The sequence below is a fragment of the Camarhynchus parvulus genome, chromosome 5 (genome assembly GCF_901933205.1).
Source record: "Camarhynchus parvulus chromosome 5, STF_HiC, whole genome shotgun sequence".
Classification (NCBI taxonomy): Eukaryota; Metazoa; Chordata; class Aves; order Passeriformes; family Thraupidae; genus Camarhynchus; species Camarhynchus parvulus.
This window is the reverse complement of record NC_044575.1, coordinates 41,844,615-41,857,121: the sequence shown is the minus strand read 5'-3', so window position 1 is coordinate 41,857,121 and position 12,507 is coordinate 41,844,615. Positions and strand designations below refer to the sequence as shown.

Sequence of the window (12,507 nt, the reverse complement as noted above, 5' to 3'; positions counted from 1 at the left end):
TATGAGGAATAGTATCAGAAAGGGCTAATTGCTCATAGTAGAACTGAGAGAAAATGAACAGACAGTATTAATAAGTCACAGGCAGACAGACCTTCACCTCATTCAGCAGAGCTGCAGGATCATTAACTATTGAGTATCACATTCTTAAGGTATCCTAAGAGATAGACTACTTATATTGATATATTTTTTAAGTATCCTTTACTTAGAAACTATTTTACAGAAATGACTATATGGATGTCATGAAGCATTGATGCAACAAATACATCCTAACTAACCTGTAACTGAAAAATAAAAGGAAGAAACCAATAAATTACTTGGAAAAGGCTGAAATATCTACACAAGAGAGATATGATGCAAGTCAGAATGTTTATGTGAAACCAACAGAGTAGCTGGAATTGTGTAGGTCCCACAGTGACAAGGGAGGTTTATGCAACTGAGGATGAGAGAGATATTAGTAATTTCTCTGTATTTATTAATATTAGCTGTAGTAAATTATTTAACACATTTCTTATCAGCTGTACCTCACAAAAGCAACAGCTGCAGCAAATTATTTCAGTGGTCATTCTTAAGAGCAGCTTTATCCAAAGAATAAGAAATCATAAACAAATCAATATTTTCACCACAGTGATCTGAAGTACAGATAAAAGCCCTATAATTACATCTAGATATGAATATAGACATCTGGATAAGAATATAATCCCATCTAGATAGAATAGCATCTAGATTAATGTAAGTACAATGAAAACTATGACATGGAAAGTAGCAGTGAAACCAATCCCAGACTGATAGAAGAACACCCTTTAAATTCAATCCTTTACTCTCTTCAAGCTTAAGTCTCCAAAAAGATTTTCTAGGTCACAATTTTAATTAAATATACAAACAATATTCATTATTAATCATAAAGCAGTGTTTTATTTCAGTTATTTACTAGTACATGTAATACACTTAAAAAATTATTCTGTCTTTTTACATTTTGATCCTATTAAATTCATTGGGAGCCTTTCTATACCCTGCCTTAGTTCTGAATGGGATTCACAGACTCCCCAGTGAAAGAATTCAAATAAAACCAATACAAATAATGAAAGGGTTTATGCAGCAAATATACGAAATATATAAAAGCTACATGAACTAACATTAGGCACAGGTCTGGTTTAGTATGCTGACTTTGGCAAAATGAGAACTATCTTCAAGAATGAGGAGCCAGAATTCTCTCTGTTCCTCTTCCCAGCTGACAGAATTTACAACTCTGTGAGAAAAGTTTTGTTCCCACGGGCCATTTGGCCCCTGTTCCCCTGCTCAGAACACTAGCTGGTCTGCAAATTAAAACAACATTTTCTGCTACAGGGTATATGCCCCACTAAGTCTACATCGACACTAGGTGGTACAATCACCTTGGGGAAAATTACCAAAGGCTGCTGGGACAATCATATACTTGTTCATATCACTTACTGCTCTTGGAGCAAAAGCCTTTTGTATCACTAACCAAACTAAAACTTTCAATCTTATTGAAACATAAAGGAGAAACTATACTGCTCATTTACAGTAATACAGGAAATTTTTCTTATCTTACAAGATATTGTTAAAAAAATACAAACCAATGACTAGTCTCACAAAAACCATGAAAAAACACATTTGATGCTTTCACTTGCAGCTATTTTCTAACCAATTGGGATTGAAACCAGTTTCCAAGCGTTATGAAACTGCCATTTCCAACCAAACCAGAAATGTTTTCTGGTCAAATGTATTTCTGTTCTTGCTCTATTTGAAAGAAGATAAATCTATATACACCTATTGAAAACATCATAGCCCAATTCTTTAGAGAATTCAAAAATTTTCAGTAAGCATACCAAGAATTAGCTGATTGTTCAACAACATTGTGAATACAAAGTAAGGCTAAGAATTAAAATAAATAAATGTTCCTAATAAAATAACTCTTTACAGCATCCTTTTGAAGATTCATACAGTTTTAGTGATTGCCCAGCCCTCTAATTTGTCGAGGTCTCTCAGCAGGGCCTCCCTGGCTTCAAGGGAGTCAACAGCTCCTCCCAGTTTTATATCATCTATGAACTTGCTTGGTATCCCTTCAAGTCTTGAGTCCAAGACATTTATGAAGATGTTGAAGAGCACAGGACCAAGGATGGAGCCCTGTGGAACCCCACTAGAGATCAGTCACCAGTCACCCCATTCACTGTAACCCTTTGTGCCCAAGCTGTGATCCAGCTGCTCACACATCATATGATGTGTTTATCCAGCTGTCTGCTGGATCCAGAAGGATCATGTGAGAGACAGTATCAAAAGCTTTACTGAAATCCAAAATGATAGCATCAACTGGCTTCCATCGATCAACTTGGTGGGTTACCCTGCCATAAAAGGAAAATGAAAGTCCTGAAAAGCAGACTTTACCCTTTACAAAACCATGCTGGTTGTGACTGATGACTGTGTTGTCCTTCAGATATTTTTCAATAACTCCCAGAATAATCTTCTCCATAACCTTACCAGGCACTGAAGTCGGACTGTAGTGTCCAGGGTCGTCCTTCTAGACCTTTCTGAAAACTGTGACTATGTTAGCCAATGACAGTGTTAGTCATCTGGGACCTCTCCAGATTCCCAAGATCCTTCAAATATAGTCAAGAGAGATCTCAATCTCATAAATACTCATAAGAGTTAATTCACAGCATTTTCATTATGTCAGTCATTGCCTACAGCTGAGAAAAACTAAAATAAAGCCAAAAGAAATGAAACTATTTTACCACACGTACGGGGAGATGGTGGCAGATCTCTGAATGCAGCAGCCTGGTTTGCTTTTGAACCATGAAGCCAAAGTCACACATAACACCAGGGAAGGCACTATAGTTGGAGTGTTTTACAGTACTACCACTCATTCAATTCTCAGAGGGCTTTCCTCAAGTATTCCTCAAGTAAATTCCAAATATCTTGAGCAGAGTTTTCAGAAGGTCCCTTGATGTCTTCTACAGAATTTTTCCTCTATAAATGATAATACGCTTCAGCTGAAGCAGTGTTTTTGTCGACACTTAAAAGCATGGCTAGCAGTAGATTATGACCCATCATGCTATGAAATTTGAAGCATACCAAGATATTTCACTTTCACCAAGCAATTTCCATTAGGAAACTGCAAGTGACCAGTTTGTATTGATTTATTGAGTATCATTTAAGGACTGTTAGAGTCTTTTAAGCTTTTCCTACCAAGACAGTATCACCTTCTTCTTTGAATAAAAATTATATAAAAGTATAAAATTGGTCAGAAAATTAAATTGCCAGTACACAGCTGTAGTGATAAAAGCCAGTGCAGCACTGGATAACATCTTTAAGAGTACATGTGAGAAATGGTCCTGCAGTGGCCAGGGCAGGGGAGAAGGAAAAGAGAAGGTGCTCCAGACAATGCAGCAGGAGTTCCTCTGCAGACACTGAGGAAAACAATGGTTTAGCAGGCTCTCACTCACCATTTTGTGCCACTATGAACAGATGTGCCCCTGCAGCCCTTAAGCATCCACAATGAAAGCAGGCAATGCTTTAACCCCAGTCAGAAACAAAGTGCCATGCCAAGGCTCAAGATAAACTTGTGGCTCAAGATAAAAGCCAATTTACTAGGGAAATCAAAAGCCACACGTGCAAGCAAAGCTGGCAACACCATCATCACACAGCCATTGTGACACCGCTGGTGATGCTGGCTCTGTAAAGCACTTGCATCACAAAGGGCCCCAGCCTGGCACCCCTATAAAAGCAGGGCAGCCGCTCACAGCACCCAGCGAGCACCACCATGGCTGGTTACCGTCGGCGGGGCAGAGGGCACAGGAGCCGGAGCCGCCACCCCTGCGGAAGACACGGCGTGCCGGCCACAGCCGCTCTCGCCGCCGCAGCACGCGGCCCAGGGCCGCCACCCATGGCTCCCCCATCATCGTGCGCCGGCCCCCCAAGAGACGCATCCGTCACGAAGAAGAGGAGGAGCCGGAGGATGAGCTGGATGACCTGGGAGAGATCCCTGAGCCCGTAGACAACTTTGAGCTTTAGAGCCAGAGCCCCTGAGAAGACCAGCCAGCAGACGGGCCTGGCTGCAACAATAAAGCATAGCAACCTCGCATGACGACTCCGTGTGTGCCTCGTTCACTGTCCAGCAGCAGTAGATTGCTCGGTGTCTGCCTGGGTTCCAGGGGTGAGGGTGGCCCACAGGCCAGTGTGTGTCCATGCCCAACAGCAGGATGTGTGTGTCCAGGCGTGATGTTCTGTGTGTGATCTGTAGGTCTGAGGATGCTCACACACGGCATGTGCATGTCCAGGATTGTCTTTGTTTGGGATAAGGTACGATTGTGTCTGCAGCCCAGGGCCTGTGGGGAGTGCACATGACCGAGGACACACAGATAGCCTCTGCTCCTGCCACTGCTCCCCTGGGTCCCTTTCTTGGGTCCCTCTTATTGCAGGGTCCCATGAGGCTAAGCAAAGCCCACAGAGAGAAGAACCCTCAGTGCCTCATGCCCTCTCCTGTGGCACTGCTGGGGTTAAGAGGGTAAAGGCCAGACAAAGCTGTGCAAGTTGCTCTGCCCATCCAATTCCTGGCTCTCACCCTGGCCATTTCCCCATATCTGGCAGGGTGGTCACATTGCCTTTCACAGATCTCCCTGTAGAGAGACCCCCTGACCCTGCAACATGCTTCTCAGTGCTGCTGTGCTTCCACTCACCTCCTCCTGTCTCTGTGCCTCTGGCTTGGGTTGGTGAGGGCTCCAGAGAGAGGGGACAGTGTGGAGAGCATCTGGGAGAAGATGCCACCAGTTTCCCCACGTGGGCCAGTGTAGTGCCAGCCAGGTCCAAGAAGGACTCGCCACTGGCCAAGGCTGAGTCCATTCACAAAGGTGGTAGAGCCTCAGAAATAATGTCTCGGGGAATACATGTGAGAAACAGTTCTGCAGAGGCCAGGGCAGGGGAGAAGGAAGAGAGAAAGTGCTCCAGACAATGCAGCAGGAGTTCCTCTGCAGACACTGGGAAGACCATGATTTGCAGGCTCTTACTGTGCAGCCCATTTTGTGCCATTGGCAAGCAGATGTGCCCCTGCAGCCCTTAAGCATACACAATGAAGGCAGGCAATGCTTTAACCCCAGTCAGAAACAAAGTGCCATGCAGGGCTCACTCCCCACCAGCTTGCTGGTGGAGAAAATTGGAGGAATAAAGATGGGGAAACTTGTGGCTCAAGACAAAAGCCAATTTACTAGGCAAATCAAAAGCCACACGTGCAAGCAAAGCTGGCAACACCATCATCACACAGCCATTGTGACACCGCTGGTGATGCTGGCTCTGTAAAGCACTTGCATCACAAAGGGCCCCAGCCTGGCACCCCTATAAAAGCAGGGCAGCCGCTCACAGCACCCAGCGAGCACCACCATGGCTGGTTACCGTCGGCGGGGCAGAGGGCGCAGGAGTAGGAGCCGGAGCCGGAGCCGCCGCCATCCCCTGCGGAGGACACGGCGCACTGGCCACAGCCGCCCTCGCCGCCGCAGCACGCGGCCAAGAACCACATCCCACGCCATCAAGCGCCGGCCCCCCAGGAGGCACAGAAGTCTCATAGAAGAGGAGGAGCCGGACGATGAGCTGGATGACCTGGGAGGGTTCCCTGAGCCCATAGACGACTTTGAGTTTTAGAGCCAGAGCCCCTGAGAAGACCAGCCAGGACATGGGCCCGGCTGCAACAATAAAGCATAGCAACCTCGCATGATGACTGTGTGTGTGCCTGGTGCACTGCCCACCAGCAGTACATCACTCGGTGTCCCAGGGGGGAGGGTGGCCCACAGGTCAGTGTGTCCATGTCCATGCCTGACAGCTGTGGGTGTCACAGTATGTGGGATGGTTTGGGATCAGAGTAGCAGGCCATAGGCACATGCACACCTTTTCCTGGACACTCCAACTTTTATCTCAAGCCAAAAATTTTATCAGTTTTAATCTTCTGTTCTACTCCCCAGCAATCTACCCTCAGACTCCCAGCAGTACTGCGGGCGAGGGCACAAAGCGCCAAAAGTTATTCTTTGTGTGGTCTCTGCTCAGCCCCTAGGGACCTTTGAAAAAGAGGGACCCAAAAATGGACCCCAGAGAACTAGAGAAAAGAGCAGGGACATCTGTGTGGGCTTGGTCACATGAACTGCCCAACAGGGAGAGATTACATGTATTGTTTATATTCATCTATTCATACTTGAACACCTTCAGAACTTCTGGCTGGATCTCATCCAGGCCTACTCATTCTTACAAGTATGTTTTATAAAATTTATATATATTTTTACAATAATCTGTACGTGTATTAGCAGCTGTGTAATTTAGTATAAATGTTCTCTCCCTTCAAATCTCCTTAGAATGTCATTCTAGCAGTGGTATTCCACTTAAATATGCAGAAAGTAGTTTACTAATGAAACATTCCATAGGTTCTATAACTTATAAAAGTTTGCCTAGATTTAAAAAGTAATTGAAAGGATTAATGGAAGAAAATTCTGTCAGAGGCTATGAAATATAAAGACTTCAAGCCCAGGAATTATTGGGAGTATTCCCTGGGGAAGTATCATTACAATATTGACCTGCTCAAACAGTGCTTCAGCATTCACTGTTGGCCACTGTTGGGCATTCTTTTGTAATTATGTAATAGTATGAGAGGCATAAAGCCAGACAAAGAGAAAGAAAGTTCCATCTTTTGCCTGATAAAATGTCAGACACTCAGAAACACCCTTAAGTGAGTGCCAATTCTCAGCATATAAAAGAAATGTTTATTTATTTATTTCCTTTCTGTGGCAAAGAAAGACATCCTTATCAGCCTGCCACATTAAATCAGCTCTGGTCTGACATGCACTTTAATAGTTGCAAAGTTACCATGGTGCTGATGGACAAGTATCCTCTGCATACAAGCAATGGCTTTAATTTGAAGTTTGGTGAGCCCAAAAGGCTCTGATGAGTCAGTGAGGTACAGAGCCTGAACCTGGTATTTAGTCTTCTTGGGATCTTGAAGATGTGATGTAAAGTGCTCTGCTGTATGTTGCGCTGCATAAGCAGAAGCAAGGCTGTCTGGATGAAAACATTCAGTGCAAAATACCCCTGCAGGCTCAAGGAAAGAAATAAATATGAAGGATGGGAGGAGTGAACAATCCAACACCAAAGAAAATTGCTAGGAATGAAGAAAAGAGCTGTTTAGCATTTCAAAAGGTGTATTTCTTCTTGTATATGTTCAGTACTCCAAATCTGCCAACAAACCCAGAAGTCCTCAAGCTAGAGTAGCGGCTGGCTTGCTCCAAAGGAGATCACCCTGATGGATGGGAATATATAGAGCTGGTATGTCAGTGTGGGCTAATCTGAAGCTACAGGGGTGATCTGCCAGTTCTAACAAAGATAAATACAGCTTCTACCTCCCAGTGTTTCACAATGCCAGGCACTGGCCATTGGTTTCCCCAACATGATGGATTTTATGGTCAGGTGTGGTGACATCTCATGACCTAAATAGCTTTTAGAGAACAGCTGGTTTGTTTGGAATGATGATGGATTATACTCCAAAACTCCCTGTGAAAAATGATGTCCCATGCTTGCAAGTATTGCATTGACATGGATAAGTGCCAGCCAGCTCTTAGACTTGGTAAACATCCTTGTGTTTTTATTGCATGTTTCTGTCAATATTTTTCCCATGTCTTACAACTCCCTCCTTTGTTTCCCAATCATCCTACATGAATGGATAATGACATCTTCCTCAGTACTTCCTTGCAGGGTTACATATGGAAATGTGAAGACACTGAAGTCAGAAATACTGCTGAAGGTATGAAGCAATTCTGATTTCAGCTACAGATCAGCTACTGAATTTTGGCCATAGCAGCAACAGTGACTGCAAATCAAACTCTTACTTTCCTGAGTCACTGCACCATTAATGCCTCTCCCTGTCGTGCACCAGTCAAACCTGAACAGAAGTACCACTGGTTATGTGCTCCCACACCCCCAGAGGAAAATCCTGTAAGCAGGAGTGCTGGGCAGAAAGAGCACCAGCAAGAAGCTCTGGATGTGGCGGAGCCCACTCTGCACAGAACCAGACTGAATCCAGCAAATTTCTCTGGTTACACTGTATATACACTAAAGCTAAATTTATCCCTGTATACTTTACCTACCAAATGAATGGAAAAATTTACTACCACAGAGTGTTGATACTGCATCAAAGAAGAGGGTCCATGTCTGAATTATCTAGAACAACAGTTCTCAAACTACATACATATATAAATTTAACTGAGTTGTGGACTTTAATAAGGACTAAAAAGTAAGTTTCTTTGCACTATAAGCTAATGCACACTGGTAATATCTGGTTTGAAGAGAGAGTGCTGCTTTTTCCTTCCTTTCTGTATTTTTCACTCTATTCTTTAAAGAATTTCAGTGTTTTGCCTTTCTCTTTGTGTTAAGAAAAAGTAGCTTCAGTTGAAGGGTTTTGTCTCTGAATGTTCTGTGTCATGTTTTGAACATCAGGCAGCATGCTAGCAGCAGGGGAGAGCAAGGAAGCACCCACAAGAAATGCCTACTGAAGAAAACAAACACCACTAACAGCAAGAAAATAAACAAAATTCCAGAATATTCCTTCCATCTGTTTGCTATACTGTGACAAAGTCCATTTTTAGTGTAACAGCCAGAGGGCTTTTAAAAATGCTTCAGTGCTGAAGGATCACATTTCCACTAAAGAAGTTACTGTACCACAAGCAATGAACTCCTTCCTGTTTGAAATGCATTCAATACTGAAGTTCTTCAGAAAGTGAGGGACTGTTTTGGAGCACAAGATGAACCCAGGTGAGCATTACAGAAGATTTTCATGCACTGATTTTTGGAATGCCTGCCTGTGACCTGCAGTACCCAAGCTGCTCCAGTTCTTCCTCAGCCCCTCACATTAGTCACATCTCACATCTGCATTCAGATTGTTGTTGTAGTATCGTGGAATCATCATAGAATCCTAGAACCATAGAATCATGATAGCATCATAGAATGGCCTGGGATGGAATGGACCTTAAACATCATCTAGTTCCAGCCCCCCTGCCCTGGACAGGGATGCCTTTCACTAGACCAGTCCTGAATATCTATTCAACACAGCTCAGCTTGTGCCAGACCTTCTCCCATGATTCATGTCCATACCCAAACTCATTTCTGCAGATAAAAGATCCATGTTACCACATCCATTTCAAGCTCCTTAATAAACTAGCTTGAAATAGAGCTGAAGCCAAAGCCTACCATTGTGATACAGACAAAACTGCAAAAGAAGTCTCTGAGAATAATTCTAAAGCAATGATTTCCTGTCTAGGTGTTATGGCTCCTAGTTCCTACTATTTTGCTTTTGGAGTGTGTTTTACAGGACTGGAAGTAAAGGCACAAGATAATCTGCTTTCTGTTGGATTAGTAACCCTGTAGGCTGGAATCTTATCTGGAATCAGAAACACAGGGAATGCTGGAAGACAATCTTTAAGCTCAGTCACAAACCAGCCAGTAATTGTATAAAGAGCTCTCTCTGGGAATATCCAAATTCAGCCACGGTCACACTTCAACTTCAGGCTAATCAACTGTACTCCAATCAACCCTGCAACTCTTCTGCAATGCAGAAAGTATCAGAGCCATCAACACCGCAGGAATTTAACATGACATACAGACAAAACAAGCCCTAACCCAAATCTTCACCAAAGAGGCAGCTCCTGTGACATATCTCCAATTAGCAATTTACATGTACTGCAATATCAGACAGACTCATTTCATCTTAATTTGTTTAAACAGAGTCCTACCATCAAGGAAAGGTCTCATTGAGAGCTGATTACGATCACTTGTTCAGCCTAACCACCATAGCCTGCCTTGATATCTGCTCCCTCTGTACACATCAAAACTGTGTTTAAAAAAATTTCCAAATCAGGCCATGGGAGCATATATATGTGCCTAGGGAGTTTTTCACAGGAAATAAATACAGTAAATCAAGCCAGTAAATTTATACTAAAGACAAAAAGATAAGTGGTTTGTTTATTTCAAACAAACCTGACATTTAAAAACAGTTCCAGAAACTTTCAGGAATTGTTTCCTTAAGGGATGGGGAGTATTTTACAGCCAAAATCCTCTTTACTAGCTCATGAAAACTGCAAGGAAAAAAAACCACAATGCCATTCACTTTTATTTGTTACAAGCAGAACTCTCACTGCAGGGTGTTTAATATATATTGGAATCCTGATATATCATCCTCTGTGCATGAGGAATAAAGGCAATTTCAAAAGAGTTTCCTCCAAATTAACTAAAAAGGAAGAAAGGGGGGAGGGGAAGGGGGAAGTGAAAAAATATATTTGTTGCTTGCCTTTCTAAGACACTTAAAAAAAAAGAGATAAAAGTCAGTTTCCCAGTTGCCAGTGTGCAAGATATTATAGAAAATCCAATGTATCTGATGACAGAAGGGGCAGAAGCCTAATCCTACCTTATTCAAAATGCAAAGGTTATTTGAGCCTAAGAGAAATTTCCTCAAGCTATTTCCACTGCAACATCCATGAGATCCAGTAAGCAGTTCTTATTTTATTGATAATGTTTGTTCCTGCCCAGAACTTGTGTATGGCTTTATTAATCTGAAAGACTCAGTAAGCGGTTGTCATGCTCCAAGGTTTCCTTAAACAGATTGATATCACCAGAGCTTTCTAACATTCAGTCTCTTTGTTAACAGAATGGCAACTTCTGTCACTTCAGCAAGAGATTCTGGTGTACTTTATAAATAATGTTGCATTAAAAAAAGAAGGAGGCAGAAAGTTTGTAAGGATATTTGGAGAGTCTTCTAGTTTGCTGATGTTCAAATTCCCCAAATGCAATACTCATTATGATTTCTGGACCACATGCAGAGACAAGGGAAAATAGAAAACGAGCTGAAGAAAGCAAAAAAATTAGCTTCAGCAAAGCAGGCAGATGTCTAATGGGAAATACATCTTCCTGAAAGGGTAGTGGAAGTCCCATGGAAGCAAAAATCAAATTTACTCAAAGATCAGCCTCAGGACTGAATTTTTTAGTAACATTAGTAATTCAGGCCCAGTAAGGAGGAAGAATTATCTAAGCTTATTTAATCTCAGCATAACTATGAGTTACTGATGCAACATGAACATTAAAGATCCAAACATGATTCTGGGAGGTTTCAGGTAAATATTAAAAACAAACAGGCCAGTACAAATGTCACTATGGTCTCAAATATCAATCAGTTGTTGTATAGGTCCTCTGACTATTAACCCTGAGATTATTAACCCTGAGATTAACCTAACTGGTTAGAGCATAGCGCTAATAATGCCAAGGAGGTCACAGGTTTGATCCCCGCATAGGCCATTCCCTTAAGAGTTGGAATTGACCCTTATAGGTCCCTTCCAACTCAGAATATTCTATGATCTACAACAGGAGGAAGGGGTTTTTTTAATATTCCTACCTCAAAGAATGAGATCACAGAAGTAAAGGTTCAGAGAAGGATAATAAAAAGTTTCAAGAGATTTGAAAAGATCACAGAAAGAGACACTGAAATGGCTTCAACTGTTTGCTTTAGAAAGGGGCTACAAAGGATGAGACAAGATAAAAGTACATCAAATAAGGAACCATAGTAGAAAAAAGTGATGGGGAGTTTCTGTTTCCTGTTGCATAATACCGTAACAGGAAGATGTGCAATGAAACTGTGAAAAGTGAGAATTGAAAACCAGCAACAGGAAATCATTCTTCATACATCATGCAGACACAAGGCAGATTTTATTTTCATTGGAGGATATAGATGCCAGGAACTTAACAAAATGTTGAAAGAGCTGGGTGTTTACAGGGCATAATATCATATCTTCTGAAACCATTGAGTTGCATACACTCATTAGAAGACATTTCTTCTTCACTGACATTCATGTTATCAACCTCTAAATCTGCCTAGACAAAAGATAAACTGCAGATAACCCTTGGGTGTTACTTTGTATTCAAGAGTCTGACCTTGCAAGAGTCTGGCAAGAGCAAACTCTTGTCCCAGCTAACCCAATCACAATAACCAGAAGACAGCTCTGCAATCAAACTTAACCAAATCAAGGTAAAAATAAAATTCATCTACTTGCAAAATACAAACACACTATTTCACACTATTTTAAAATACTTAAGTTACAGGGCAAATAGTAAGAGAACCATTTGTTTCTACCCACCCATATATAAGTGTTGTTTTTACCCAGCTGACAAGCAAGTCTGAACTCCTACTTACCCATGCAGTTGAGAGCTTTCCTTTGGAGAGACCTTTTTCTTTTTCCTAAAATTTCTGACCACCTCAGCACTATTAACAACTATTAGAAATTATTTACTTTCTGTGAGGGAAATGTGTACTTTTATGTCTGACCAAGCAATGTTCAAACTTGAAGATGAACCTTTTTCCCACATCAACATTCACACTGTGACCCTTCACTTTGATATTTACTTAGGTCTTATGAAATCTTGTTAACACACGCTAGACTCCATTGCCATTCTGGGAACAACAGAAGTATTTCTGAGTAG

At 42.1% G+C, this 12,507-nt stretch overlaps 1 protein-coding gene across 1 annotated transcript; it reads left to right on the top strand.

Moving 5' to 3' along the window:
* The first annotated feature begins 5,391 nt into the window (after positions 1-5,391).
* Positions 5,392-5,649, top strand: LOC115903838 (transformer-2 protein homolog alpha-like). The gene has a single exon (XM_030948620.1). It carries the CDS (start codon positions 5,392-5,394, stop codon positions 5,647-5,649), a length of 258 nt encoding a protein of 85 aa, XP_030804480.1.
* The last annotated feature ends 6,858 nt before the right edge of the window (positions 5,650-12,507 follow it).